Source organism: Trichomonas vaginalis, chromosome III (assembly GCF_026262505.1).
Source record: "Trichomonas vaginalis G3 chromosome III, whole genome shotgun sequence".
NCBI classification, from domain to species: Eukaryota; Parabasalia; order Trichomonadida; family Trichomonadidae; genus Trichomonas; species Trichomonas vaginalis.
In genome coordinates, this window is record NC_067205.1 from 22,333,696 (window position 1) to 22,361,531 (window position 27,836).

General features: G+C 28.6%; 6 protein-coding genes and 4 pseudogenes across 10 annotated transcripts, besides 71 other annotated features; 4 read left to right on the forward strand and 6 right to left on the reverse strand.

Moving 5' to 3' along the window:
- Nucleotides 1-120: 120 nt before the first annotated feature.
- Nucleotides 121-1,228, forward strand: TVAGG3_0743400 (STKc MAPK15-like domain-containing protein; the record flags this gene model as incomplete). The annotated part of the gene is made up of 1 exon (XM_001581234.1): nt 125-1,222. The coding sequence occupies one exon, from the start codon at nt 125-127 to the stop codon at nt 1,220-1,222; it is 1,098 nt and encodes a 365-aa protein (XP_001581284.1).
- A 259-nt stretch (nt 1,229-1,487) lies between these two features.
- Nucleotides 1,488-1,541: a mobile genetic element.
- Nucleotides 1,542-2,078: 537 nt separating this feature from the next.
- Nucleotides 2,079-2,144: a mobile genetic element.
- Nucleotides 2,145-2,154: 10 nt separating this feature from the next.
- Nucleotides 2,155-2,481: a mobile genetic element.
- Nucleotides 2,482-4,077: 1,596 nt separating this feature from the next.
- On the reverse strand, nt 4,078-4,293 carry TVAGG3_0743440 (uncharacterized protein; the record flags this gene model as incomplete). Its single annotated transcript, XM_001581232.1, has 1 exon — nt 4,078-4,293. One exon carries the CDS (start codon nt 4,291-4,293, stop codon nt 4,078-4,080), a length of 216 nt encoding a protein of 71 aa, XP_001581282.1.
- A 747-nt stretch (nt 4,294-5,040) lies between these two features.
- Nucleotides 5,041-6,343: a mobile genetic element.
- On the reverse strand, nt 5,121-6,247 carry TVAGG3_0743460 (annotated as a pseudogene). The gene has a single exon. A coding segment is annotated over exon 1 (1,127 nt).
- Nucleotides 6,344-6,654: 311 nt separating the features above from the next.
- On the forward strand, nt 6,655-7,308 carry TVAGG3_0743470 (uncharacterized protein; the record flags this gene model as incomplete). Its single annotated transcript, XM_051244948.1, has 1 exon — nt 6,655-7,308. One exon carries the CDS (start codon nt 6,655-6,657, stop codon nt 7,306-7,308), a length of 654 nt encoding a protein of 217 aa, XP_051091535.1.
- A 30-nt stretch (nt 7,309-7,338) lies between these two features.
- Nucleotides 7,339-11,402: a mobile genetic element.
- On the forward strand, nt 9,476-9,793 carry TVAGG3_0743490 (uncharacterized protein; the record flags this gene model as incomplete). Its single annotated transcript, XM_051244949.1, has 1 exon — nt 9,476-9,793. The coding sequence occupies one exon, from the start codon at nt 9,476-9,478 to the stop codon at nt 9,791-9,793; it is 318 nt and encodes a 105-aa protein (XP_051091536.1).
- TVAGG3_0743500 (uncharacterized protein) lies at nt 10,138-10,323 on the forward strand (the record flags this gene model as incomplete). Its single annotated transcript, XM_001581231.1, has 1 exon — nt 10,138-10,323. One exon carries the CDS (start codon nt 10,138-10,140, stop codon nt 10,321-10,323), a length of 186 nt encoding a protein of 61 aa, XP_001581281.1.
- TVAGG3_0743510 (uncharacterized protein) lies at nt 10,327-10,647 on the reverse strand (the record flags this gene model as incomplete). Its single annotated transcript, XM_001579792.2, has 1 exon — nt 10,327-10,647. The coding sequence occupies one exon, from the start codon at nt 10,645-10,647 to the stop codon at nt 10,327-10,329; it is 321 nt and encodes a 106-aa protein (XP_001579842.2).
- A 2,185-nt stretch (nt 11,403-13,587) lies between the features above and the next one.
- TVAGG3_0743520 lies at nt 13,588-13,976 on the reverse strand (annotated as a pseudogene). Its single transcript has one exon. A coding segment is annotated over exon 1 (389 nt).
- Nucleotides 13,977-14,228: 252 nt separating this feature from the next.
- On the reverse strand, nt 14,229-15,392 carry TVAGG3_0743530 (annotated as a pseudogene). Its single transcript has one exon. A coding segment is annotated over exon 1 (1,164 nt).
- A 2,362-nt stretch (nt 15,393-17,754) lies between these two features.
- Nucleotides 17,755-18,275: a mobile genetic element.
- TVAGG3_0743550 lies at nt 17,818-18,180 on the reverse strand (annotated as a pseudogene). Its single transcript has one exon. A coding segment is annotated over exon 1 (363 nt).
- Nucleotides 18,276-18,725: 450 nt separating the features above from the next.
- Nucleotides 18,726-19,866: a mobile genetic element.
- Nucleotides 19,867-20,444: 578 nt separating this feature from the next.
- Nucleotides 20,445-20,510: a mobile genetic element.
- A 563-nt stretch (nt 20,511-21,073) lies between these two features.
- Nucleotides 21,074-21,115: a mobile genetic element.
- Nucleotides 21,116-21,170: 55 nt separating this feature from the next.
- Nucleotides 21,171-21,225: a mobile genetic element.
- Nucleotides 21,226-21,276: 51 nt separating this feature from the next.
- Nucleotides 21,277-21,333: a mobile genetic element.
- Nucleotides 21,334-21,384: 51 nt separating this feature from the next.
- Nucleotides 21,385-21,442: a mobile genetic element.
- Nucleotides 21,443-21,496: 54 nt separating this feature from the next.
- Nucleotides 21,497-21,551: a mobile genetic element.
- Nucleotides 21,552-21,602: 51 nt separating this feature from the next.
- Nucleotides 21,603-21,660: a mobile genetic element.
- A 52-nt stretch (nt 21,661-21,712) lies between these two features.
- Nucleotides 21,713-21,769: a mobile genetic element.
- Nucleotides 21,770-21,820: 51 nt separating this feature from the next.
- Nucleotides 21,821-21,877: a mobile genetic element.
- A 50-nt stretch (nt 21,878-21,927) lies between these two features.
- Nucleotides 21,928-21,984: a mobile genetic element.
- Nucleotides 21,985-22,035: 51 nt separating this feature from the next.
- Nucleotides 22,036-22,092: a mobile genetic element.
- A 52-nt stretch (nt 22,093-22,144) lies between these two features.
- Nucleotides 22,145-22,201: a mobile genetic element.
- Nucleotides 22,202-22,252: 51 nt separating this feature from the next.
- Nucleotides 22,253-22,309: a mobile genetic element.
- Nucleotides 22,310-22,360: 51 nt separating this feature from the next.
- Nucleotides 22,361-22,418: a mobile genetic element.
- Nucleotides 22,419-22,469: 51 nt separating this feature from the next.
- Nucleotides 22,470-22,526: a mobile genetic element.
- Nucleotides 22,527-22,577: 51 nt separating this feature from the next.
- Nucleotides 22,578-22,634: a mobile genetic element.
- Nucleotides 22,635-22,685: 51 nt separating this feature from the next.
- Nucleotides 22,686-22,741: a mobile genetic element.
- Nucleotides 22,742-22,792: 51 nt separating this feature from the next.
- Nucleotides 22,793-22,850: a mobile genetic element.
- Nucleotides 22,851-22,901: 51 nt separating this feature from the next.
- Nucleotides 22,902-22,959: a mobile genetic element.
- A 51-nt stretch (nt 22,960-23,010) lies between these two features.
- Nucleotides 23,011-23,067: a mobile genetic element.
- Nucleotides 23,068-23,118: 51 nt separating this feature from the next.
- Nucleotides 23,119-23,177: a mobile genetic element.
- Nucleotides 23,178-23,228: 51 nt separating this feature from the next.
- Nucleotides 23,229-23,285: a mobile genetic element.
- Nucleotides 23,286-23,336: 51 nt separating this feature from the next.
- Nucleotides 23,337-23,393: a mobile genetic element.
- A 54-nt stretch (nt 23,394-23,447) lies between these two features.
- Nucleotides 23,448-23,501: a mobile genetic element.
- A 54-nt stretch (nt 23,502-23,555) lies between these two features.
- Nucleotides 23,556-23,609: a mobile genetic element.
- A 51-nt stretch (nt 23,610-23,660) lies between these two features.
- Nucleotides 23,661-23,717: a mobile genetic element.
- Nucleotides 23,718-23,768: 51 nt separating this feature from the next.
- Nucleotides 23,769-23,826: a mobile genetic element.
- Nucleotides 23,827-23,877: 51 nt separating this feature from the next.
- Nucleotides 23,878-23,935: a mobile genetic element.
- A 51-nt stretch (nt 23,936-23,986) lies between these two features.
- Nucleotides 23,987-24,043: a mobile genetic element.
- Nucleotides 24,044-24,094: 51 nt separating this feature from the next.
- Nucleotides 24,095-24,152: a mobile genetic element.
- Nucleotides 24,153-24,203: 51 nt separating this feature from the next.
- Nucleotides 24,204-24,260: a mobile genetic element.
- A 51-nt stretch (nt 24,261-24,311) lies between these two features.
- Nucleotides 24,312-24,369: a mobile genetic element.
- Nucleotides 24,370-24,420: 51 nt separating this feature from the next.
- Nucleotides 24,421-24,478: a mobile genetic element.
- Nucleotides 24,479-24,529: 51 nt separating this feature from the next.
- Nucleotides 24,530-24,587: a mobile genetic element.
- Nucleotides 24,588-24,638: 51 nt separating this feature from the next.
- Nucleotides 24,639-24,695: a mobile genetic element.
- Nucleotides 24,696-24,749: 54 nt separating this feature from the next.
- Nucleotides 24,750-24,804: a mobile genetic element.
- Nucleotides 24,805-24,855: 51 nt separating this feature from the next.
- Nucleotides 24,856-24,912: a mobile genetic element.
- A 51-nt stretch (nt 24,913-24,963) lies between these two features.
- Nucleotides 24,964-25,020: a mobile genetic element.
- A 51-nt stretch (nt 25,021-25,071) lies between these two features.
- Nucleotides 25,072-25,128: a mobile genetic element.
- Nucleotides 25,129-25,179: 51 nt separating this feature from the next.
- Nucleotides 25,180-25,237: a mobile genetic element.
- Nucleotides 25,238-25,288: 51 nt separating this feature from the next.
- Nucleotides 25,289-25,345: a mobile genetic element.
- Nucleotides 25,346-25,399: 54 nt separating this feature from the next.
- Nucleotides 25,400-25,454: a mobile genetic element.
- Nucleotides 25,455-25,505: 51 nt separating this feature from the next.
- Nucleotides 25,506-25,562: a mobile genetic element.
- Nucleotides 25,563-25,616: 54 nt separating this feature from the next.
- Nucleotides 25,617-25,671: a mobile genetic element.
- A 51-nt stretch (nt 25,672-25,722) lies between these two features.
- Nucleotides 25,723-25,779: a mobile genetic element.
- A 51-nt stretch (nt 25,780-25,830) lies between these two features.
- Nucleotides 25,831-25,887: a mobile genetic element.
- Nucleotides 25,888-25,938: 51 nt separating this feature from the next.
- Nucleotides 25,939-25,996: a mobile genetic element.
- Nucleotides 25,997-26,047: 51 nt separating this feature from the next.
- Nucleotides 26,048-26,105: a mobile genetic element.
- Nucleotides 26,106-26,155: 50 nt separating this feature from the next.
- Nucleotides 26,156-26,213: a mobile genetic element.
- A 55-nt stretch (nt 26,214-26,268) lies between these two features.
- Nucleotides 26,269-26,323: a mobile genetic element.
- A 51-nt stretch (nt 26,324-26,374) lies between these two features.
- Nucleotides 26,375-26,433: a mobile genetic element.
- A 51-nt stretch (nt 26,434-26,484) lies between these two features.
- Nucleotides 26,485-26,541: a mobile genetic element.
- Nucleotides 26,542-26,592: 51 nt separating this feature from the next.
- Nucleotides 26,593-26,649: a mobile genetic element.
- Nucleotides 26,650-26,701: 52 nt separating this feature from the next.
- Nucleotides 26,702-26,758: a mobile genetic element.
- A 51-nt stretch (nt 26,759-26,809) lies between these two features.
- Nucleotides 26,810-26,866: a mobile genetic element.
- Nucleotides 26,867-26,917: 51 nt separating this feature from the next.
- Nucleotides 26,918-26,974: a mobile genetic element.
- Nucleotides 26,975-27,026: 52 nt separating this feature from the next.
- Nucleotides 27,027-27,083: a mobile genetic element.
- A 48-nt stretch (nt 27,084-27,131) lies between these two features.
- Nucleotides 27,132-27,188: a mobile genetic element.
- Nucleotides 27,189-27,242: 54 nt separating this feature from the next.
- Nucleotides 27,243-27,295: a mobile genetic element.
- A 55-nt stretch (nt 27,296-27,350) lies between these two features.
- Nucleotides 27,351-27,405: a mobile genetic element.
- Nucleotides 27,406-27,457: 52 nt separating this feature from the next.
- Nucleotides 27,458-27,514: a mobile genetic element.
- Nucleotides 27,515-27,565: 51 nt separating this feature from the next.
- Nucleotides 27,566-27,622: a mobile genetic element.
- A 50-nt stretch (nt 27,623-27,672) lies between these two features.
- Nucleotides 27,673-27,729: a mobile genetic element.
- A 50-nt stretch (nt 27,730-27,779) lies between these two features.
- Nucleotides 27,780-27,835: a mobile genetic element.
- Nucleotide 27,836: the final 1 nt, after the last annotated feature.

The window sequence follows — 27,836 nt, forward strand, 5'->3', positions numbered from 1 at the left end:
GAGCGCGCAGCGCGGAGGGTGGACCATTTTTTTAACAGCAACAATATAAGCAGATAGGAATGATTTTTTTGGCTAATCTCTATAAAAAATTCAATAGATGTAAAATCAATTAATCGTTATTTTCATGGCAGCCCGAACAGACAACGTTGAGAAGATTGACAAACACATTCTCTCACGTTACGAGATAGTTAATAAAATCGGTAAGGGGGCTTATGGCGTTGTTTGGAAAGCGATGGATAAAGTTACACATCAAATGGTTGCACTCAAAAAGATTTTTGGGGCTTTCCGAAATTCAACAGATGCACAACGTACTTTTCGAGAGATCACTTTTCTTCGTCAATTAAGAGGTCATCCTCATATAGTTGATTTACTAGCTGTTTATAAAGCTGTAAATAATCTTGATTTATACGTTGTATTTGAACTTCTTGAATCAGATGTTCATTCTGTTATTCGTGCAAATATCCTTATGGATGTGCATAAACGCTTTATTGTTTGGCAAGTACTTGTTGCATTAAAATATCTTCACTCCAGACGCTTAATTCATCGAGATCTCAAGCCTTCAAATTTACTCATAAATTCTGATTCAAAAGTCAAGCTTTGCGACTTCGGACTTGCTCGAACATTTTCAGAAGGTGATATTTGTCAGTCAGTTATGACTTATTATGTCTCTACAAGATGGTACAGATCACCAGAGCTCATTATTGGCTCAAATCACTATAATGAAGGTGTTGATATGTGGGCAGTTGGTTGCATTGTTGCCGAACTTTATGCCGGCCGTCCACTTTTCCCAGGCACATCCACATTGGATCAAATGGAACGTGTCGTTTCATTAACAGGTCCACCATCTGCTGCTGATATTGCATCAATGCATTCCGAATTTGCTGAAACAATGATTGCCAATCTGAGTTACAGTCAACCACGAATGACCCTTCCACAAAAGCTTCCAATGGCAGATGCAGACACAATTGATTTCATATCCAAACTTCTTGTTTTCAATCCTACTCAAAGAATGAATGTAGAACAGTGCTTAAATCACCCTTATGTAGCTCAATTCCACAATACTGAAGAAGAAGCTGCTTCGACAGAACCAATCAAATTGGCTTTATCTGATAATAAGAGATACACCGTCAAAGATTACAGAAATAAATTATATAAAGAAATGCTCTCTAGAATCGGCAACGAACCTTCAAAGCCACTCGAAACTGTTCCAATTACATTTTAATCTCCTTATATTTATATTAAAATTTTCTTTTTGATTTTGTATTGAAAAAAAACTACAGTTTTCTAGGTGCTTGTTAGTTTTACTAAGCTGATTAATTAAACAAAAGGTTTTCATTTTTGAAAGCGTTACAAAATGTTTCATAGCATAACTTTTCTGGATAGCCAAAATATTAGATATTGATTTTCTGAGGGCATATCAGAAAGAATTTAAATTGCCCAACTATGAGAAAATAATTTAAAAAAAAATACGAAATATTTTGAAATTTATCCAGATTAATCAGAATAAAATCAAATAATTTTATCCCGATTTCACGATCAATCACACCCAAAAATTGGGAAAATCGCACACAATAATAGGCTTCCCAATATTGGAAAATTATAATACAAATATTGAAGATATAATTTTGGAAAATCCATCCAAACTAAGTGAATCCTATTGAGAATTATTGAGATTGTCCTTGCGATATTTGTTGCAAAGACACTACACATTTGATAGAAACATTATTTAAAAATCGTTTGAATATATAATATGCAACTACAGAAGATATAGGAGAATGTGGTGTATGTTTCATCGGATTTAATTTCATTGGACTTTCAATCCCGATGCCAAAAGATAAGTCCATTGCTAGAGACTATACTACAAGTTGGACAATTTTAATTATAAATTAAAATAATAATTTGCATTCGCATTACACATCCTAAGTCCAAATCAAACTTGACCGATATGTAATGATAGCTAATAATATATACTTCAATGCTATATAAATGAATACCCTTAGAAACAAATATAAAGAAAGATATGAATTTTTTAAATTTTCACTTCACCTAAAATCATTCCGATCCGTAAAGTATTGAAATCTATCCCGATTAATCGGGATAAAATTGAATGAGTTGATCCCAATTTCCCGATCAATCCCGATGCCAAAAGATAAGTCAAATTTTGGTAAAGCCTGACTTAAATTTCTCACTCTGTTTAATCTCTTTTCGCATTTTTCAGCAATAATTTCAAGTTTGTTCTTCTGTATTTACTTTTTTGGACGTATGATCCAACTATCGTCATCATCGCTATCAACATTATTCTTTTTGGGCATAGCAGGGTTGGAAATTTCTTTGAAATTTTGAACTTCTTCAACTTCTTTGTAAACGTCGCTTTCAGACGATATAGGTTCCTCGTCATTGTCTGATTCAGATTTGTCTGTAGTACTTTTCTCGTTTGGAGCATTTGAAATTTTTTTATTTTCAAAAGTCTCGGATTCTGAAATGGAAATCATTGATGACATTAAAGAGGATGGAATTCCTAAATTTTGTAGAAAAACCTTTAGAACTAAGTTAGGAGCATATAAACGTAGAGTATTAAATCCTGAATATCTTAAACATCAATTTAAAAAGGAAGACTGTGAATTATTAAACGCTAATGAATATGAAAATGCTAAATCAAAACTGAGATATAAATATATTGGAAGTGATGAAAGGTGTAAAGATAAAGATAAAGTTTATTCAGTTTCATATAATAACTGGCACACGTTAGGGATAAGAAAACATTTAGGAGATTATGGGAAATGTTCTGAATTCTTTAAATCTAGTATGTACGAGAGAGTAAAAGAAATTAGAAATAATTATTTTCATGAATAAAAGATAAAAAAATTTTTTAAAAATAAACTTTAAAAATTCATGTCTTACATTTTTGAATAATTTATTTTTTTATTTTGTATGAAATGAGTGAATCAAAATTCGTGACTGTGAATCAATTAATGGATAAACTTTCACCAATTCTCACCCAGGTTAAACAAGTAGACGTTTATTTTGATGATTACATACAAAGTTTATTTTATAAAGGTAAGTTTAATATTAAACCTATTGCTTTTGCATTTGATGGTAAATTAATCGAAAATTCAAAAATTTGGGAATTAATTCCGGATATTGAATTTATAACAAATATTAAGGATAAATGGTTTAAACAACAAAACCACCTCACTAAAGTTCTTTGTAGATTAATGATTAAAACTGAGGAAAAAGAATTTAACGGGTTTAAATATCATCCATGTAAAATTTTAGAACTTGTTAACGAAAAACTTCAGAAAAAATTAAACGAAAGACTATCAAAAGATGATTTAACAAAAAGAATAGAAGAGATTGAAGAAAGAATGAATCAAATAATTGATTTCATAAATTCAAATAATCATTAGTTTCTTAAAGTTCAATGTTGAACTCATCAAATTCTTCCTCATCATTACCTTCATCTATTTTCATTAATGAGGTGATTCTTGATTGAGGAATAGATTTCAAACTAACCACTCCTTTTATTTTTGAAATTTTGAATCCATCAACTTTAAACATTTTATTCAATTTACACGTTGTCAATTCTTCAAATAATTTTTTATTATTAGCATAATAGTCATTAAATTCTTCAACAGATGAAAAAAATTTTATTTCAGTAATTGGTTTAACAACGTTTATTTTTTGTTGAACATTTTCACTTTCATTTATTTCTTCCTCCTCTGTTTCATTTATTCTTAAAATCGGTTTCATTTATCATTAAATAAAAATTAGAATATAAGTGATGAAATATATTTTTTAATTAATATTAAATCAGAAATGGCGGCAGGATTCTTTAAAAAATTATGGGATGGAATTAAGAAAGCTGCGGGTTGGGTTCATAAAAAGATTATTAAACCCATTGCAAACTTTTTGGCACCAGTAGCGAAAACGGCAGGAACTATCATAGGTGGAGTATTAGGTACTAAAGCAGGTAATCCAGCGATGGGAGCACAAGCAGGTAACGCAGTTGGTGGAATTGCTGAAGGAATACTTAATAAAATAGGAGGTAGATAGTGGAAAAATAAATAAATATTATTTTTATCTTAGTATCGGTTGTAGTCTTTGATAAACTTTTTCTCCTTTATTTAAAACTTCTCTTATTGGGGCAGCTTTTGGTGTTATTGATTCAGCAATGTCACTAATTGCTTCTTTATTCTTAAATATCCAATTTGCTCCTTTCTTCATTGTTTCCCAAACTTTATGCGCTCCTCTTTTTACTTTATCCCACAGTTTCTTAAATATACCTGCAGCCATAGTTGATTATTTCATTAAAATTAAAAATTCATTTTCATCTTTTAATTTTGATTTTTTATTTATTAATAAATGACGACTAACTATTTGGTGCCAAACACTAAACCGATTAATGGAAATGTGTTTCATTCATTCGAAAAGATAAATGAAATATTCGCAAAGAATGACGGTAGAAGATATTATAGAGAACTTGAAAGTTCTTGCTATGACTCTGATGCTCCATATTTTGATGATAAACAAACTCATTTAAGAATTACAAATCCAGCTCATGATGTGAATCAATTAGGTGACACATATATTAAACGCAAAGTTAAAGCAACTCTAGTTTCAAATAAAGCTTTCACATGTGATGCCGCTTTTAAATGCATGCGTTTATTCGTTGGTTACAAATCATCAAATCAAAGCTTTAAACAATTAGAAGTAGAAACCGAAAGAGGTGATGCCGGTTATCTTCAGATGGATTGCGCCCGTGAATCTTTCGCATTTGCAACATATAAACCAAAATCAGAAAGGAAAGTTAAAAAGTTTGTTCATTCGTTATATAATAATGTTCAAAAATATGATAACTCAGTATGTGGTAAATATATTGACCCTTCAGAAGTTTTCAAGAAAGCAAATGAAGAAGTTGATGTCACTTTTGATATGATTATTCCGGTAAATGATTTGTTAGCATTTCAGGCGTTCGATGATTATCCTAAATCATTTGGTGATATCATTCTTAAATATTATGTTTTCAGGGATACTTTAGTATAGGGTGTCCAAAGGTGTGTTTAGCACAAACCTGAATACTGCGAATAGAAATAAACAAGTTACATATATATAAAGTTTATTTAAATATAATCACCATTGGATTCAATCACGCGTTCGCAGCGATCGATCCAGGCTTGAAAGACACGCTTTAAATCATCATGAGAAAATTGCTCAAATTGCTCTCTTACAAAATTTTCAAGATCATCTGGACTCGCGAATTCGCGTCCTTCAGCTCTCTTTTTTAGCGTGCCGAATAAATAAAAGTCAGAGGGTGCAATATCAGGCGAATAAATTGGGTTTGGAACAACTTTGACATTGTTTTCCACCAAGTAATTCATTACCTTATGACTTTTGTGAACTCTTGAATTATCAAAATGAATTGCAAACTTTTGTTTTTGTTGTTTGGATTTCTCAAACCCATCAGAATTGATAATTTGAGTAAGAACATTGTCAATTAGATACTGAGCATTCATCGTATTAGGTTTTTGAAGAATATCAATTGCGATGATGCCATTCACGCCCCAAAAAACCGACAACATCATCATTGGTGTGTTAATTTTTTTCTTCGGGAATGTTTGCGGATTTTCATCCTTCGGGATCCACATGATTTTGGCTTCTGTTGCATATTGAAACCAAGACTCGTCCCCTGTTACTAAAAAGCGAAACTTCTTGGATTGATACGCACCCAATATAGAGAGGAGCTCTTTCGAAGATTGGACTCTAGATTTTTTTTGAACTGAATTAAGGTTGTGCGGAACCCAACGTGTATACGCTAGTTTGTAGTTCAAATAATTGTGCAGATAATAACTGACTGTTGTACGTGGTATCTTTGTCATCTCCTCTATCCTTCTGAGTGATGCTCTTGGGTCTTCATCTAGCGCTTGAAGAATTGCTTTGATTTTTCTTTGATCCGGCGATTTTTTGTCAATTTTTATGATGGGCGCCTTTTTGTTCATGAAGTGATACATCCTAACATGATACGTTACAGTGGAATAGCTAGGAGCATCCATACCGAAGCATTTTACCAATGTCTCGTAGATTTTTTTACAGTCTTTGCATTTTTTTTGCAAGCGAGGATGTTTTCTTTATGATTCATTAAAAAAATGAAAAAAATCCCGCCAAAATTTCCCGCGAAACCGCCTCTTGTCTCAAAATTCATTTTATATCCCGGCATGGCGCCAAAATACAACTTACTCATCATATACATATATTCATATTTTTTATTATATATTTATAATCAGCATATATCTCCTTTAATAGTCTCATATAGAGCGCTGTGCTAAACGCACCTTTGGACACCCTATATTTTGTCAGGTTGACCCGTTAAGAGTTGCTGATTTACAAAATTACGTTTATGAAAAGATATCTGATGAAAATTATGAAAAGATTATGAATCATGTTTATAAATATGATCGCAAATTCCAACAAATCGGACTTCCTGCCAAATTAATTACAAGCTTAGCCGCTACATCTGCTGACGCAACAGTTGATGACGTTATTATTTCATGCACAAAGATGGAAGTTTTAGAGGATAAATGCATTACACCAGGATACGGTTTAATTGAAGAATCAGTTAAAGCAATACCACGTTTATTCAGTAAGGAAGATCCATTCATGATTCCAGCTCAACATATTGACGTTCGTTCACTAAATGGAGGTTGCATCACTCCTGAAGGTATTAGCTCAGATTTCTCATACGCTCTTCATAACGTTACAGATGTTGTGTTAGCATTTCCGAAGAATGCAATGCAAAGAACGGTTTTAGAAAATCCAATGCTTCGAGGTCTTCAGGTCACTATAGATTCCAGAAACTTCCCCGATCAAGCGATGACCACAGTGGGTGACATATTCTTTACACGTATGCTTCAAGCTTCTGATTTAGATGGAGTGAATGAATGCACAGAAGAATACGAGGACTCATTAACTAGACCACTGAATGCAGATGATGGCACGCCATTAGCTAGAACATGGAAAGACCAAACTTCATTCTTATGCACTATTCCAGTTCAACGTGATGGAGTGGGTATATTCTTTGATGGATTAGAAACTTTCAACTCACAAGTTACAGTACAAGTGAAAGCTTATCCAATCATTCAGGGTGAAAATGATACTTACTGTTCAAAGGTGACAAATCCTCCTCAGGTTTGGTTTACTAGGACTACATATTGGACATGGACACCGGATGAAGGTTTGAAATATCATCCAACAGGTACACCACCACAGTATAGAAGTTCATATGATGAAATATTGATGAATAGAAATGTTTAAAATTATAAATTTATTTTTGATTAAATGGATTTAAATTCATACACTCCTTATGAAGAATTAGCAGGAGTATATAATACATACGTAGATAAATTCTTATACTGTGCTAACTCTTCAAAGCAAACAGGAGGCTCAAAGAAAATTAAAGAAGCAAACTTACCTGCGCACACTCATACAGGAACTACAAATTTTGCTGGCGACCATAGCCACTCATTAAGAGACCACCCATTATACAACTCAGACTATAAAGCTGGCTATGACGTTTTATCTCCATCTTATAACAATTCAGCAAAAAAGACTTTTCGACCAACTGAATCAGGAGGAAATCATTCACACACTTTCACAACAAATCCAACAGGCTCGGGTGAAGATTATATGCCACCATTTATGACTGTATTCGCATGGTTCAGAGCTGCTTAAAGTCCTGAGCTCCAAAAGAGCGAACAACATGACATTTAGACAACAGGTACGAAAGGAGGAAGGCATTTATGAATTATTTTTGAAGAACTGATGGTGTCACCACGTCACCATGTCACCAGGTTAATTAACTTCTCTTAAAATTACTGACAACATGACATTTTGACAACAGTCCAGGAAATTTGATGCAGTCCAAAAATAAAGTTAGTTTTAAAATTATTTTTATTTTTTTATTTTGTATGTAAGAATGCAACAGAACCAATCAATGCATACTCATTCATTCATGGAAGTTATGATTCAACATTAACTAGAACAGTGAATGATATATTAAATGATTTGAATATTAAGGTAAGAGTTGAACAGAAGAATGAAGAAATAAAGACTATCATGAATGAAAACAAAGATGTAAACATTGACGATAAACTTGCCCAGAGCATAGTTGATGGCATCAGTGATTTTGAAGTACATAATGACGGTGGAAACATGAATTTAGAAAAAGAAGTTACATTATTCACACTGTTTCAAGCAATTAATTCGTTACCTAATCATTTAATTAATGAAGCATACGATAACGTTTATAACTTCTGCAATTTAACTGAAAATGCAAAAAGTAATTTTGAAAAAGCACGTAGTAGATATGCACATTAATGACTTCTCCATTTGTTTTAGTGAAGATTCTAAAACTATATCAAAGGAATATATGATGAATACGTTTTACCTTTATTACGTAAGCCAAAATAACATTTGATATAAAACTGATGACTCGTTTTGATAACAGATATTAGACGCAAGGCTGAAAATCATCAGTATAAAAACAGTTCTGAAGTAATTGAGGATTTATCACGTGTAATCCGTTTTGTAGATTGTGGAAATAAATATTTCATTCAAAAGGACTATAATATCCACGACAAAATGAATCAAATATCATTCGTTCTTCAATCAAACATGAAAGAGTCACTTAAAATGATTAAATTATTTAAAGAAGAAGGTAAAACAATAACAGCATGGGATGTACTATTAAATCAATTATCCTCATTAACCGTTAAGGGTGTTTGCTTTAAATCTGATTCTCCAGATGTTTTCTCAACGTTTCAAGGTTATAAATACAACATTCTCGAAAAACCAGATTACTCAAAAATTGAGATGTTTATGAATTTCATTAAAGAAGCCATTTGTGATAATAACGATGAAGTGTATAAATACCTTCTCGGCTGGATTGCATCAATGATTCAACATCCTGGAATCAAGAATGAAACAGCAATTATTTTGAAAGGACTTCAGGGAACAGGTAAAAACAGATTTACAGACATTATTTCTGAACTTCTCGCCGGTTATTCATGTAAAAACATTACCGAAATAAGTGAGCTAACGGGTAATTTCAATTCAGTAGTTGAAAATAAAAATGTTTCTTGTACTTAATGAACTCAAGAATGTAGGTGAAGACAGACTTGCAAACTTCAACGCTTTGAAATCAATTATAACGGATAATGAGATTAGAATTAATGAAAAGAATCAACCCAGAAGAACTGCTCAGAATGTTGCCAATTTCATTTTCGTAACTAACAACGTCTACCCTGTCAAAATTGAAGTTGGAGACAGAAGATACGTAGTTTTAAGGGTTAATGGTAAATTCAAGGGTCAATTTGATTACTTCAAGAATTTGATGAATTCATGCACAAAGGAATTTTATGATAATTTACTGACGTATTTTATGCAATATGACCTTTCATCATTTAACGTACGAACCATACCGATGACTGAAGCCAAACAAGATTTAATAGAATTATCAACAAATCCTTTAGATGAATGGATAAATACACATTATGATGAATTGTGTGCAGGTATGACGTGTAAAAATGCTCTATGCTGCAAACCATCAGACATGAAAGACAAAAACTTTCAAATGAGCATTAAAGATAAATGTGAAAGGAAACAGAGAAGAATAGATGGTAAACAAACATGGTGTTATGTTTTGAAAGAAGAAATGAAAGGATTATATAAACAGGTTGAACCAAACGATAATGAGGATTCATTTACTGACGATGAAATACCTGTAAATGAAGCTTTATAAAGTATGATTGGAATTTATTTTTGCATTAATCCTGCTGTGATGTCAAAATGTCATGTTGTCATACTTTTTAAAAGAAGTTAATTAACCAGGTGACACATGGTGACGTAGTGACACCATCAGTTATTCAAAAATAATTCATAAATGCCTTCCTCCTTTCGTACCTGTTGTCTAAATGTCATGTTGTCATACTTTTTAAAAGAAGTTAATTAACCAGGTGACACATGGTGACGTAGTGACACCTTCAGTTATTCAAAAATAAATTTTCTTATCATTCAAATTAATTAAAGATGAACTTAATAAAATGATGATAAAATAACTGATAACAAAATTTTATTTTTATATAAATGGATACCCCACAAGCTCAAAATTTACCACGAATCATAACAAGGGAGGAAATGATAAAAATGATGCAAGAACAAATTAAAAACAGCAAACCACGAAAACCGAGAAGATGCGATTATGCAGTAATGATGGAAAGAAGAACCCAGAAGGGTTCGGCGTCTCGAAGAGACGTTGTCGAAGAGGAATAAAAATTAAATTTGGATTGAGTTTAAAAATTCATCTTTATTAAATTCATCTCTTCCAATCAATTTATTTATTCTATTAAATTCTTTTATTTTTGCTTCACTCAGTTTAAGGATTGAACGGTAAGTTTCTAATTTTTCGATTATTTCTTTCCTCTCTTTATCGTTTTCAGTTCCTTTAGTTTTATGGGCATCAGCCCCGCCGCATTGCGGCTTCTTTTTGTAATAGCATATTTTTGATTTAATTCTGTTTAGTTTCTTTTTATATTCATTGTCTGGACTCTGAATCTTAATTGAATCAGGACTCTTGGATGCTTCGTTGTCACTCATTTCTTACGAAATAAAAAAATTAAATATTATTTAAATATAATGGAGTAATAAAATAAATCGGAATTTCTATTAATTTATTGTCAACTTCAACTAATGCATTGCCGTTAATATATCTAACAAATTCAGCTATTGTGTCAAATCTTCGTCTTCTTTTGTCATTGATTTATCAGTTTTTCCATAATCGAGATGAATCAAAACTTTATCCCCTTGTTTAAAATTCATGAGCCCCGAATTAATTTGTTCACGTTTAACATCATTTAACCTTTCCATTTGCTTTCTAATATATTCCCATTCTTTGAAATATCATTTTTCATTTCCACTGGTTTCATGTTTATAGTTCTATGCCATGTATTATTGTAATAATATACTAACTGCTGTATGATGGAGTCATGATTTCCATCCCAGTATATCTGACCGTTAACCCCTAACGCATCTCTAAGAGTTCTCATTACCGCATCAACTATTTTATTATGAAACGTATATGGAGAAGATGAGAAGTAAAAATTAATTTGTGGGAAATAATGAGCCATAGCTGCCTGAAATCCTTTATCACCATCACCCCTTATATTATCTACTCTTTCATGATCTAGTAAGTATTGAATAGCTCTTCTTGTTTCCTGTTCTGTTTTCCCTTTCACCGGAATGCAATATAAATATCTAGTGTTAATGTTAATGGTGAATAAATAAGTAACGTTTCCTTTTGAATATTCCAGATGATCTATTTCGTATGAATATGGATATGGTGCAAATGAAGGGCGACTAAATTTTTCCTTTAACGGTTGAATTTTTGGGTCGGTTGGTTTATTTAATATCTTGAAATACTTTTTAAAATCTTTTTGCTTCTTTAATGTTTGAAATGGATATAATAAAGTGAATGATGAAGGATTAACTGAAGGAAGAGGTACTACCGTTGGAGGTTTTGGTGTTGTAAGTGGTTTAATTTTATCTGCTTTGATTTTGGATGATGAAGTTTTAGTTGTTGATTTTCCTTTCATTAATTCTGGATGTATTCTATTCATTTGTTTTAAATATGCTGTATATAAAGGTTTGATATACTTTCCCGCTTCGAGTTTATGTTGAAGGATGAATTCCAAAAGTTGATCTTCATTTAAAAGTCGGGCTGAATATGGTTTAACTAATGAATCATAAATTAAAGCTTGTGCTTCATTTATGGTCTGAAGGACCTGGGCGTTTTGCATCTTTAGCTGTTGAACATTTGCTACTTTCTCTTTTGGTGTTGTTTTCGGCTTTTTCTGTTCCGTACCGAAATGCATCACTAGAAAAAGTGACAAAAAGGTGATACTTACTCTTATTTTACGCGGCAATTTTTCTAAGTTATTTTGTTAAGCTAAATGTGTTATATATATATCAAATCAGCTTTATAAATATTATAGAAAAGTTTATTTTTATTTTTAATTATTATTATTATTATTTTTTAAATTAAAAGAAAACATTAGAATTATATGGATATATTTAAATTAATTATAAAAATAAAATTGAATATATTGAAGTTTGAGTTTATAGGTATACAAATTTTAGAGGCATTTTGGCTGAGAACTATGGTCTGCGAGGTACATAGATAGAATCAGTACCTCGCAGACTATAGTTCTCTATATGGCGCCGAAAATTTTTGGTGAAATGTCGTCGCATTTCACCAAAAATTTTTCGGCGCCATAGGAAGAATTGGAGGGTGTGATATACTATTACATGCTATAGTACTCACACCCTCCAATTCTTAGCCAAAACGGCTAAAAATTGCTCACAATTTCAACAATTGTGAGCAATTTTCAGCCATTTTGGCTGAGAACTATGGTCTGCGAGGTACATGGATAGAATCAGTACCTCGCAGACTATAGTTCTCTATATGGCGCCCAAAAAAATTTATGATTGTTTTTTATCAAATCTTATCCATATTATTCTATTAATGTTAATTATATTTTATCAATTATATTTTTTAAGTAATAAACACAAAATCCACCAATTTAAAATTGGCGCCAAATGTCACTTTTGCTAGTGATGCATTTCGGATTGATATAGTTTTCGGCTTTTTCTTCTTTTGTTTTTTTCCCTTTGGTTTTTGCGGCTCAGGATTATATAATTTATATAATTCATCAATATCTTCTTCTGTTAATACTTTATTTTTGAAATCTTTCAACTGTTTAAGTTGTGATTTAGTTTTTCCCTTTGTATATTCATTATTTTTAATTTTGTCTTTAATTTCAGAAATTATTTTATCATGATATTTCAAAATTTCATTTTTATAATACGAATAATAATAATCCATATCATCACCCGTTATATTGTTATTATGTTTTTGGAGATATGATTTTAATTCATAATAATTAAGAAAATTTTGATTAAGTACTAAATCATCAATTAAATTTTCTAAATCTGCGTTATCCATTTATATAAAAATAAAATAAATGTTTTAAGGGTGCCCACCTCTTTGAATCATAGTATCAAAACCATTATTTACATATTGAATCGCATCATTAACGGTTCCTCCTTCTAAAACGGTATCAAATGGTGGAGTCCAGATTTCCTGATGATGATCATAAAATCCAGCAAAATTAACCATATTATTAGGTAAAATATGAATCTCAGCGGTATATCTTCTATCTAAATTTGGATGCCTTATATGTATACCATTACTACCCGGATAAAATCTCAAACCTTGATTTTGTTGACGCATCAAATTATTGAAATTTCTTTCTTCAGGGGTGAATGTTCTTCTCCGTTGACGTTGTGGTGGTGGTGGTTGTTGCTGCGGTTGTTGATGCTGTGGTGGGATTTGAAAAATTCGTTGCGGTTGATTATTTGGAATCTGAAAGTTAAAACCATTTGGTATAAATTGATTTGGTTCCTTTTGTCTCTTCTGTGGCATTTCATTAAAAATAAAATTTTAAATTCATGACTCAACCCCTACGTTTTTAAATTGTATTAAATAAATGGCATACAACATCCATTTTCACAACATACAGCCTTAGTGTGTGCTCCTGTTAATGCAGTCTTACCGATTGTTAAGCGAGTCATTGACCTGTTTTTAAGTTGTAAATTAATATTCTGACCATCAAATATCACTTTATCATTTATTATATCCAAATAATTTTTAGGTGTTAATTGTTTATTTTGTCGTAAACTAACACCTTTCATTTTTTGTGCAATCTTTTTAAAATCACTTCCATCAATTGAACCGTTGAATGATGTATAACACTTAGGGCATAAAGCAACCATGTTATCACCTTGTTTCTCAATTGCTAAACCCAATAACTTCTTCTCATGTGCTTTTTCTTCAGCTTTATTCTTTAATTTAGGTTTAAATTTCTCATCAAAACAGAAGAAATCAGATGGTGCGAATTTGAAAATGTTTTTATCATAAAATTGTTTATCGGTAACAATTGCTTGAAATGCTTGAGTGTTAGGAAGATTTGGGTCGCCAGCGATTGTCCAATAAGATGAATCAGTATCACCTTCAATGAAATGAAAACGATTAACATTCATGCATTTATACATAAAATCATAAATGAAAACCAAATACCAGTATTTAGCATTATCTAAAGTGAAGAATGCCTCTTGTAAACATGTATCACATCTATAAAATCTATCTTTAAGCATCACTTGATATGTATCTTCACCTATTTCTCTTATGTTTTTAAACTTATTTGACATACATGCAACGCGTGCCTTCTGTGCATTCATTATTTTAGTCTTTGCGTAATTTTGTGTATTCATTGCATCGTAACCATATGATCCATTAAGCGAAATCTTGCAAAATAAACTTTTTCCTTTATTTCCTTCTAATTCAGCCTTTTGTCTTTCGTTCATAAATTTGTTCGCAAATTCATTAAAGCAAGTGTTTTTAGTAAATGTTAAAATTGATTGAATATCATCGATGATAAAATGAAATCTGTCTATTAGATACCATAGATAATAAGAAGAAAATGGTTGATATTGGTTGTGTGTTGATGCTAACTGAGTTAATTTTCTCTGTTTCTGGTCAACTGGTAGATTGTTTGATTTCATGTAATTATACATGAAACTGCCAATTGTTTTTTCATCTGTGATAATATCAAAGTTTCTTATTATCGGTAAAAAGTTTATGTAATCATTAATGTATTTTTCATCAATGTGACCCTTTACTTCAGCCACGAATAAAGTATTTTTCTTCTTAATTATTCCCAGTGCTTTTGCTTTCTTTGTTGCTGTATCACAAATGATAACACCATTCAATCTTCCCGGCATATACATTTTATGGTCAGTATATTGAATGAAATCATGAGGATTAGAATGAAAATGATGAAGGATATAATGAATTAAAGTCAACTCCAACGAAATGAGTCATAATGTTGGAAGTGTCTCATTTGATACAGTTTTAGTTTCTGGATTATATGAAAGTTATTAATGTGTGTGATTCCTTTAAGATTAACACGATGTTGAACATTTGATAAACCACCAGTAATTACATTACGGAGAATGTGATAAGCTTCAACTGAATCTAAAGTCATTGGTAAATTATTTTTTAATGCGTAATTTCTTAAATTGATTCTTAAACGTTGAACATCTTCATCTTTATTTGATTTTACGACATTGCAATAACAACACATTAACTGACAATTTTCTTTGGTATGTAGTTTTTCATTATCGATTCTATCCAATGTTGGTTTATTTGCATATGTAAGCGCTTTACCACACATTTTGCATTTAGATGAAAGGATTAAATCGTGATAGTATTGAAAATCATCCATTGAAACATTATTTTTAGTATCCCTTTCTGCTTTTTCATCTTGTTTCTTATATGATTCAATTTTATATTTCCAATACTTTTTCGTTAATTCAAAACTTGATTCTATCTCTTCCTCAGGATATTTTCATTAGGATTAAAGTCTTTATATGCTAAAGCGTAACGAATCATTGAAGCATTCGATGATAAAGAAAGATTATGAAGCATATCAATTTTATAAACAAATGTTTCTTCAATAATTTTATCAATTGGGTCAATCATAATTTCAACATCTTTATTGCAATAATGAATAAAATATTCTAATCTATTCTTAAAATTTTTAGCATCATTGAGATATATTTGATAATCACTATCTGATATAGTTTCTTGAGTTAATGCTGAATAAAATGAATCTTGAGTGAATGGTTCCACTTTATATAATTCTTCTTCGTAATTTTCCCACGTGATGAATTGATAAGAGAAAAAGGATTTAACACGTGATTTATTGTTTCCGAAATCTTGAGTGAATTGGTCTAATGTCCCACCCGCTATATAATTTCTGATGTCAATAAATCTCAATTCATATGGAACGTTTGTTTTCTTTACAATGATTTGCTTAAATTGTGAAGATGAACCCAGTATTGATTTTATTTTCCATTTGCAGTGTTTAAATCACGAAGAATTAAATTTAAATCAAAACTTTCCCGAATTAAAACCTATGATATTCACTTTATTGAATTCCTCATCTAGAAGTTCTTTAAATGCTTCCTTCTGTTTTTCATTTAATGTATGGGACTTCATTAATTCTTCATATTGTTCAATATTTGATTCAACAACTAATGAACAGTTGAAAATAAAAACTCAATCCAATCAGAAATAAAAGAATCACTCGAAGTTAAGCAAAAATTCCTCGTATACGTTTTATCATTTAATTTAACCGTTGATGATACCATGAATGGTTTTAAGTAAGCGTTCAAAGTTGCACACTCAGAAAGTTGTAATTCTTCTTTAGTCTCTAATGTTTCGAAGTCAAAAGTAATATAATATCTTGTCGGTTGATAATATTCCTGCAAATTATGAGCTAATAACCACTGATATATCTTCTGTTTCGTAATATGTGGTGCATATGGTTGCTGTGTCTTTTGCAATTGAACGTCTTGAATTAATCTTCCATTTTCTTTACATTTCTCGCAATGCTTTAAAAATCTTCTTTGGTATTTCCTTTCTGGATCATCACGGATAGAATAAACTTCTTCTTTACAATATGGACAAACTTTATAGCCGGTGAGTGCTTCTACGTCTGTTATTCTGTCAGCGTGAAGTTTTCCACATGGACTCTGTGTTAATAAAATATTTACTGTTTCAAATTCTGGATCTATCATTATTGAATCCACTAATGGAAAGTCTACCTAATTTATGTCCACGTCTTCTGGTTGAGGATCACAATAATAGAAATCAATATTAACATTTAACATTCTCGCTAATCTCTTACTTTCTGATGAAATGTCAAACCCTTCATATGCATCTATTGCTTCATTTAAATAGCTTCTACGAGTTTTAGGATTAACACCATCAGGAATGTTATAGAAGCGTTTAAATAACCTTCTACCTTCTGCTCTAATTTGACTATCATTCATTTTAGCTGTTCCGTTTTTGTTCATTTATTTCAGAAAAAAAAATTAAAAAATAAATAAAAATAAAGTTTATTTTTTAAAGCCCATAAAATGAATTAAGAACACATAAATTTTTATCATCTGCGACGTGACGAATACATTTTAATTTACTCAAGAATGCGTACCCTGATACATTAAATCTAATTCCTGTCTTATTTAATTTCACAACTTTGAAAGGAATGTATGAATAGCTATAAAATGATGAGAAGATGTTTTATGGGTTGCTTCCATTTTTTCTGAAATAAATGAATAATATAATGTTTATAAGTTTTCATATCTTTTATGTTCTTAATAACGAATGGTATAGACCTTTCAACTTCGTCTTCCTTCGGTGCTGTTCTTTCATATGAAACATTATTGGTATCTTCAATAATGAAACCACAATCACACAAAATTTTATAGTTCCAATGGTTTCTTTTGATATTTTATCTAATAAATCAAAAACTTTATCAACACCTGTGCATTTATTTAAATAATAATTTGTGTAAATATCATGATCTTCTTTCTTAATCGTATTAGTTGCATATGTCACGTTTTTAAGAGCTTTTTTGAATTTCTCAGAATCGAGAGGGGGTGAAAGTAAGATACAAGGGTATTTTTCATTATCAATAAATTGTAACTTATGTTTACGAATAAATTTAGTACCTTCTTCTGAAAGTGTTTCATCTATTTCACCATCTAATAAATTTTGTGTTGATTCTGAGACATAATTTTTATATCTTTCTTCATGAGATTTCTGTACTTCTGATTCTGAAGCTGGGATATTCATTAAACCCTCTACTTCATTTTCATTATATTTTTCAACTTCTCTTAATTCCTTAATTTTTTCATCTATTTCATCTCTTATTTTTTCAGTCTTTCAATTTCATCATATTCATCATCTTTAATCCGTTCTTCATAATATTCAGGGAAAACATCAGGTTCTTTAGGTTTTTCTTCTTCAGATGTGGGATATAAGAAATTTATAACATCATCTTTATTCATTTTTCCATCATAATCTAAATCATTTAATAACTCCGCGAATTTTTTACAATTTCTTAAATAATATTTATTAACTTCATAACCCACCTCCTCTAATATATCCTTTATTTCCTCGTTTGTGAATCCTAATTTTTTAACGTTGTTAGTTTTGACGCTCATTTCATACAAAATAAAAAAATAAAATAATAAACATAACTAAGTTTTAATTTTTCGTAAGAAGTTTATTTTATTTTTATATATAAATCATTCTTAAGGTCAAACAGACTTCTTATTTTTATATGAATTCCATCCTCTTTAATGTCATCAATGATTTCCATTTCATTATTTTCAATTTCTTCTTCTCGTTTATGGGGTCTTTGATTATGACTCCATTGATTCCATGAAATTAAATATTCTTTATCATTATATTTATACCTCATTAGCTTATTTTGGCTTTCATATTCATTTAATAATTCACAGTCTTCCTTTTTAAATTGAAGTTTAACCCATTCAGGATTTAAACAATGTTTAATTAATCGCGGAATATATTATTAGCTATCATTACATATCGGTCAAGTTTGATTTGGACTTAGGATGTGTAATGCGAATGCAAATTATTATTTTAATTTATAATTAAAATTGTCCAACTTGTAGTATAGTCTCTAGCAATGGACTTATCTTTTGGCATCGGGATTGAAAGTCCAATGAAATTAAATCCGATGAAAGATGACTCATCAATTAATTTAAGTATTTGATAAAATGAGTCTTTTTCGACGAAAGGTAATGAGGAATAAATTTGGTAAAGTGTAAAAATCTCTTTTGGTATCTCTTGTTTCGGGTATAATTCTTTTATTTTGCGAATTAATGCTTGGCGATAATGAAATAAGCAGCCAGTAACCTTTGCGTTTGGACAAAATAATTTAATGGATTTGTAAAGTGCGATTTCAAAATCTACGTAAACAGTTTTGAAATTGTTGAACCTAATTATTGAAATTAATGCGGAAAATGCGGTTGTATACGCTTCTGCTGTCCGAGATTTCATAAGAATGTGGACAACAGGAATGTATTCATTCGTTGTTGGTCAAGCACCATTAATGTAAGGAGTTGACCCTTGTCATCGAACTGTCTTGGGACGATTTTAAAGGTACCGTCCAAGAATAATTTTGTTGCTGAGTGACAAATTGAGACAGAACGATCATAACCGAAAATTATTATTGGTTCTGGGTAAAACGCGATGTATTTTAGAAAATTTTCGGAATTTTGTTTGGTAATTGAAAGAATTTGTTCCACAAAATCTGGAATAACCAAATTATGTGGATAAAACTCTTTGTATAATGTGCGTGGTAAATTTTCTGGTATTTTTGGAGGCCTTTCAAGTTTTGTTGCCTCAGAAAGTAAATATGATAATATTTGCGCTTCTGAAGTTAAAGGTTGTATTGAATGGTGTTCACGTGTAATTTGCATTAGATCCCTAATTTTTGTTTCTTCTTCAATATCTCTAAAAACTGTACCTTTTGGTCTGCATGAATGCTCACCACTGAGAGGTTCGATTTTTGGAATTTGATTTGGGTACAGTGTCACTTTTATTTTGTAATTGCAGCTTCCTTCGCATTTGTAAACGATTGAATATGAATGTTCGGTGCCGGATGAATCAATTTTGTGAAATTTATAGGGAGGACTAATATAATATTGTGTGTAAACGTTTTTATCGCAATCTCTGAGTTGAATTGTGCAAGCACGCTTTAAATAATTCCATACGTGCTTTCTTAAATTTTTTGAATAATTTGGAAAGTGTAAATTTAAAAATTGATTCAGAAATTCATGGTTATTCGTAGCATCTTTTTGATATATGATAGCTGCTCCATTTTTGTTTATTCTATCATTCCCTTACTAAATAAATCTTTAACTTTTCTTCTAGTTATATTTATCTATTCATCATAAATTTATGTTTTTATTCAATTGCTTTTCAATTTATTTTCAAAACCTTATTCAAATTTATTTTATCATTAATATATTTTTATATTATAAATTTATTTAAAACTTATTAAAACATGTTATTACGTTATTAATTTTTACTTTTTCATTTTTATACCCTTTTCAATTTTCTTCTCAAATTTTCAATGCTTCTCAAATATTTCTCCATTCAAATATATCTTTACTAAAAATTTCTTTTTAAAAATCACAAATTCACTTATATTCTTATACGAATCAATCTGTATCATATTACCAAACTTCACAAACACATCTAACTATACAAATCATTTCAAATTTAAAATCATATAAATTAATATTATGAATATCCTGTTCTTTTTCCGAATACCCTTTATTCCCACATTTCAATATATCTCTAAGTATGCAATAGTACCGATAAAACATTAATATCCCTGATATTTATAAAAATGTAATATCTGATCTTTTGATGATTATCGGTATCATATATGTTTATTCTCAGGTCAGATTACAAAACGGTTATTTTAGAGCGCCTTTTCGCGGAATTTGGAAATACAAATATCTGATCTTTTAATTTAGGTGAAGTGAAAATTTAAAAAATTCATACCTTTCTTTAAAAAATTCATATCTTTCTTTAACATGTGGTAAGATTGTTATATGATTATTTTTTCGGATAATGATATGTAAACTAGTAACAGCATGTAGAATGAATAAGAATAAAAAGAAAATAAGAAATTATTTAGTAAAAATTGAATAAGAAAAAATTGAGAAGTATTTAAAAAAATAATGAATTATAAAATATTAGTTTTATATAGTATATTAATATTTCACAATTTTATTTTTGAATGTGTTTGAAATGAATTGAGAAGATTTTATATGAAAATGTATTTAAAAAGATAAAGATTAAAAAAATAAATTTATGATAAAAAGAAAGTGGTGGTTAAATGTAATGTACTGTGAAGTTGCGTTTAGAAATATTGAGAAAGGTGAAAGATAAAAGAATATGAAATTAATTGAAAATAAAATAGTAAAATTAAGTAGGGAAGGCATTGTTTGCTTTAATATTATATGTAAAAGAGATATTGATATAAGGTAGAGATATAATTTAAAGTTTTGAATCAGAATGTCTTATTGAAAAACAGATTTGTCTGATCACAAGCACTTAAGACTTTTATAACAACAGAAATGTGTTTATGATATTGAAATAGTCAAATTAAAATTTTTTTTTCTAAGATGTCTTATTGAAAAACAGATTTGTCTGATCACAAGCACTTAAGACTTTTATAACAATAGAAATGTGTTTATGATATTGAAATAGTCAAATTAAATTTTTTTTCTAAGATGTCTTAATGAAAAACAGATTTGTCTGATCACAAGCACTTAAGACTTTTATAACAATAGAAATGTGTTTATGATATTGAAATAGTCAAATTACAATTTTTTTTCTAAGATGTCTTATTGAAAAACAGATTTGTCTGATCACAAGCACTTAAGACTTTTATAACAATAGAAATGTGTTTATGATATTGAAATAGTCAAATTAAATTTTTTTTTCTAAGATGTCTTATTGAAAAACAGATTTGTCTGATCACAAGCACTTAAGACTTTTATAACAATAGAAATGTGTTTATGATATTGAAATAGTCAAATTACAATTTTTTTTCTAAGATGTCTTATTGAAAAACAGATTTGTCTGATCACAAGCACTTAAGACTTTTATAACAATAGAAATGTGTTTATGATATTGAAATAGTCAAATTAAAATTTTTTTTCTAAGATGTCTTATTGAAAAACAGATTTGTCTGATCACAAGCACTTAAGACTTTTATAACAATAGAAATGTGTTTATGATATTGAAATAGTCAAATTAAATTTTTTTTCTAAGATGTCTTATTGAAAAACAGATTTGTCTGATCACAAGCACTTAAGACTTTTATAACAATAGAAATGTGTTTATGATATTGAAATAGTCAAATTAAATTTTTTTCTAAGATGTCTTATTGAAAAACAGATTTGTCTGATCACAAGCACTTAAGACTTTTATAACAATAGAAATGTGTTTATGATATTGAAATAGTCAAATTAAATTTTTTTTCTAAGATGTCTTATTGAAAAACAGATTTGTCTGATCACAAGCACTTAAGACTTTTATAACAATAGAAATGTGTTTATGATATTGAAATAGTCAAATTAAAATTTTTTTTCTAAGATGTCTTATTGAAAAACAGATTTGTCTGATCACAAGCACTTAAGACTTTTATAACAATAGAAATGTGTTTATGATATTGAAATAGTCAAATTAAATTTTTTTTCTAAGATGTCTTATTGAAAAACAGATTTGTCTGATCACAAGCACTTAAGACTTTTATAACAATAGAAATGTGTTTATGATATTGAAATAGTCAAATTACAATTTTTTTTCTAAGATGTCTTATTGAAAAACAGATTTGTCTGATCACAAGCACTTAAGACTTTTATAACAATAGAAATGTGTTTATGATATTGAAATAGTCAAATTAAATTTTTTTTCTAAGATGTCTTATTGAAAAACAGATTTGTCTGATCACAAGCACTTAAGACTTTTATAACAATAGAAATGTGTTTATGATATTGAAATAGTCAAATTAAATTTTTTTTCTAAGATGTCTTATTGAAAAACAGATTTGTCTGATCACAAGCACTTAAGACTTTTATAACAATAGAAATGTGTTTATGATATTGAAATAGTCAAATTAAATTTTTTTTCTAAGATGTCTTATGAAAAACAGATTTGTCTGATCACAAGCACTTAAGACTTTTATAACAATAGAAATGTGTTTATGATATTGAAATAGTCAAATTACAATTTTTTTTTCTAAGATGTCTTATGAAAAACAGATTTGTCTGATCACAAGCACTTAAGACTTTTATAACAATAGAAATGTGTTTATGATATTGAAATAGTCAAATTACAATTTTTTTTCTAAGATGTCTTATTGAAAAACAGATTTGTCTGATCACAAGCACTTAAGACTTTTATAACAATAGAAATGTGTTTATGATATTGAAATAGTCAAATTAAATTTTTTTTCTAAGATGTCTTATTGAAAAACAGATTTGTCTGATCACAAGCACTTAAGACTTTTATAACAATAGAAATGTGTTTATGATATTGAAATAGTCAAATTACAATTTTTTTTTCTAAGATGTCTTATTGAAAAACAGATTTGTCTGATCACAAGCACTTAAGACTTTTATAACAATAGAAATGTGTTTATGATATTGAAATAGTCAAATTAAATTTTTTTTCTAAGATGTCTTATTGAAAAACAGATTTGTCTGATCACAAGCACTTAAGACTTTTATAACAATAGAAATGTGTTTATGATATTGAAATAGTCAAATTAAATTTTTTTTCTAAGATGTCTTATTGAAAAACAGATTTGTCTGATCACAAGCACTTAAGACTTTTATAACAATAGAAATGTGTTTATGATATTGAAATAGTCAAGTTACAATTTTTTTCTAAGATGTCTTATTGAAAAACAGATTTGTCTGATCACAAGCACTTAAGACTTTTATAACAATAGAAATGTGTTTATGATATTGAAATAGTCAAGTTACAATTTTTTTCTAAGATGTCTTATTGAAAAACAGATTTGTCTGATCACAAGCACTTAAGACTTTTATAACAATAGAAATGTGTTTATGATATTGAAATAGTCAAATTAAATTTTTTTTCTAAGATGTCTTATTGAAAAACAGATTTGTCTGATCACAAGCACTTAAGACTTTTATAACAATAGAAATGTGTTTATGATATTGAAATAGTCAAATTACAATTTTTTTTCTAAGATGTCTTATTGAAAAACAGATTTGTCTGATCACAAGCACTTAAGACTTTTATAACAATAGAAATGTGTTTATGATATTGAAATAGTCAAATTACAATTTTTTTTCTAAGATGTCTTATTGAAAAACAGATTTGTCTGATCACAAGCACTTAAGACTTTTATAACAATAGAAATGTGTTTATGATATTGAAATAGTCAAATTAAATTTTTTTTCTAAGATGTCTTATTGAAAAACAGATTTGTCTGATCACAAGCACTTAAGACTTTTATAACAATAGAAATGTGTTTATGATATTGAAATAGTCAAATTACAATTTTTTTTCTAAGATGTCTTATTGAAAAACAGATTTGTCTGATCACAAGCACTTAAGACTTTTATAACAATAGAAATGTGTTTATGATATTGAAATAGTCAAATTAAATTTTTTTTCTAAGATGTCTTATTGAAAAACAGATTTGTCTGATCACAAGCACTTAAGACTTTTATAACAATAGAAATGTGTTTATGATATTGAAATAGTCAAATTACAATTTTTTTTCTAAGATGTCTTATTGAAAAACAGATTTGTCTGATCACAAGCACTTAAGACTTTTATAACAATAGAAATGTGTTTATGATATTGAAATAGTCAAATTACAATTTTTTTTCTAAGATGTCTTATTGAAAAACAGATTTGTCTGATCACAAGCACTTAAGACTTTTATAACAATAGAAATGTGTTTATGATATTGAAATAGTCAAATTACATTTTTTTTTCTAAGATGTCTTATTGAAAAACAGATTTGTCTGATCACAAGCACTTAAGACTTTTATAACAATAGAAATGTGTTTATGATATTGAAATAGTCAAATTAAATTTTTTTTCTAAGATGTCTTATTGAAAAACAGATTTGTCTGATCACAAGCACTTAAGACTTTTATAACAATAGAAATGTGTTTATGATATTGAAATAGTCAAATTAAATTTTTTTTTCTAAGATGTCTTATTGAAAAACAGATTTGTCTGATCACAAGCACTTAAGACTTTTATAACAATAGAAATGTGTTTATGATATTGAAATAGTCAAATTAAATTTTTTTTCTAAGATGTCTTATTGAAAAACAGATTTGTCTGATCACAAGCACTTAAGACTTTTATAACAATAGAAATGTGTTTATGATATTGAAATAGTCAAATTAAATTTTTTTTCTAAGATGTCTTATTGAAAAACAGATTTGTCTGATCACAAGCACTTAAGACTTTTATAACAATAGAAATGTGTTTATGATATTGAAATAGTCAAATTAAATTTTTTTTCTAAGATGTCTTATTGAAAAACAGATTTGTCTGATCACAAGCACTTAAGACTTTTATAACAATAGAAATGTGTTTATGATATTGAAATAGTCAAATTACAATTTTTTTTCTAAGATGTCTTATTGAAAAACAGATTTGTCTGATCACAAGCACTTAAGACTTTTATAACAATAGAAATGTGTTTATGATATTGAAATAGTCAAATTAAATTTTTTTTCTAAGATGTCTTATTGAAAAACAGATTTGTCTGATCACAAGCACTTAAGACTTTTATAACAATAGAAATGTGTTTATGATATTGAAATAGTCAAATTAAATTTTTTTTTCTAAGATGTCTTATTGAAAAACAGATTTGTCTGATCACAAGCACTTAAGACTTTTATAACAATAGAAATGTGTTTATGATATTGAAATAGTCAAATTAAATTTTTTTTCTAAGATGTCTTATTGAAAAACAGATTTGTCTGATCACAAGCACTTAAGACTTTTATAACAATAGAAATGTGTTTATGATATTGAAATAGTCAAATTAAATTTTTTTTTCTAAGATGTCTTATTGAAAAACAGATTTGTCTGATCACAAGCACTTAAGACTTTTATAACAATAGAAATGTGTTTATGATATTGAAATAGTCAAATTAAATTTTTTTTCTAAGATGTCTTATTGAAAAACAGATTTGTCTGATCACAAGCACTTAAGACTTTTATAACAATAGAAATGTGTTTATGATATTGAAATAGTCAAATTAAATTTTTTTTCTAAGATGTCTTAATGAAAAACAGATTTGTCTGATCACAAGCACTTAAGACTTTTATAACAATAGAAATGTGTTTATGATATTGAAATAGTCAAATTACAATTTTTTTTCTAAGATGTCTTAATGAAAAACAGATTTGTCTGATCACAAGCACTTAAGACTTTTATAACAATAGAAATGTGTTTATGATATTGAAATAGTCAAATTACAATTTTTTTTCTAAGATGTCTTATTGAAAAACAGATTTGTCTGATCACAAGCACTTAAGACTTTTATAACAATAGAAATGTGTTTATGATATTGAAATAGTCAAATTAATTTTTTTTTCTAAGATGTCTTAATGAAAAACAGATTTGTCTGATCACAAGCACTTAAGACTTTTATAACAATAGAAATGTGTTTATGATATTGAAATAGTCAAATTAAAATTTTTTTTTCTAAGATGTCTTATTGAAAAACAGATTTGTCTGATCACAAGCACTTAAGACTTTTATAACAATAGAAATGTGTTTATGATATTGAAATAGTCAAATTACAATTTTTTTTTCTAAGATGTCTTATTGAAAAACAGATTTGTCTGATCACAAGCACTTAAGACTTTTATAACAATAGAAATGTGTTTATGATATTGAAATAGTCAAATTAAATTTTTTTTCTAAGATGTCTTATTGAAAAACAGATTTGTCTGATCACAAGCACTTAAGACTTTTATAACAATAGAAATGTGTTTATGATATTGAAATAGTCAAATTAAATTTTTTTTCTAAGATGTCTTAATGAAAAACAGATTTGTCTGATCACAAGCACTTAAGACTTTTATAACAATAGAAATGTGTTTATGATATTGAAATAGTCAAATTAAAATTTTTTTTCTAAGATGTCTTATTGAAAAACAGATTTGTCTGATCACAAGCACTTAAGACTTTTATAACAATAGAAATGTGTTTATGATATTGAAATAGTCAAATTAAAATTTTTTTCTAAGATGTCTTAATGAAAAACAGATTTGTCTGATCACAAGCACTTAAGACTTTTATAACAATAGAAATGTGTTTATGATATTGAAATAGTCAAATTAAATTTTTTTTCTAAGATGTCTTATTGAAAAACAGATTTGTCTGATCACAAGCACTTAAGACTTTTATAACAATAGAAATGTGTTTATGATATTGAAATAGTCAAATTAAAATTTTTTTTCTAAGATGTCTTATTGAAAAACAGATTTGTCTGATCACAAGCACTTAATTTTATAACAACAGAAATGTGTTTATGATATTGAAATAGTCAAATTAAATTTTTTTTCTAAGATGTCTTATTGAAAAACAGATTTGTCTGATCACAAGCACTTAAGACTTTTATAACAATAGAAATGTGTTTATGATATTGAAATAGTCAAATTAAAATTTTTTTTAAGATGTCTTATTGAAAAACAGATTTGTCTGATCACAAGCACTTAAGACTTTTATAACAATAGAAATGTGTTTATGATATTGAAATAGTCAAATTAAAATTTTTTTTTAAAAGATGTCTTATTGAAAAACAGATTTGTCTGATCACAAGCACTTAAGACTTTTATAACAATAGAAATGTTTTATGATATTGAAATAGTCAAATTAAAAATTTTTTTTCTAAGATGTCTTATTGAAAAACAGATTTGTCTGATCACAAGCACTTAAGACTTTTATAACAATAGAAATGTGTTTATGATATTGAAATAGTCAAATTAAATTTTTTTTCTAAGATGTCTTATTGAAAAACAGATTTGTCTGATCACAAGCACTTAAGACTTTTATAACAATAGAAATGTGTTTATGATATTGAAATAGTCAAATTAATTTTTTTTCTAAGATGTCTTATTGAAAAACAGATTTGTCTGATCACAAGCACTTAAGACTTTTAAACAATAGAAATGTGTTTATGATATTGAAATAGTCAAATTAAATTTTTTTTCTAAGATGTCTTATGAAAAACAGATTTGTCTGATCACAAGCACTTAA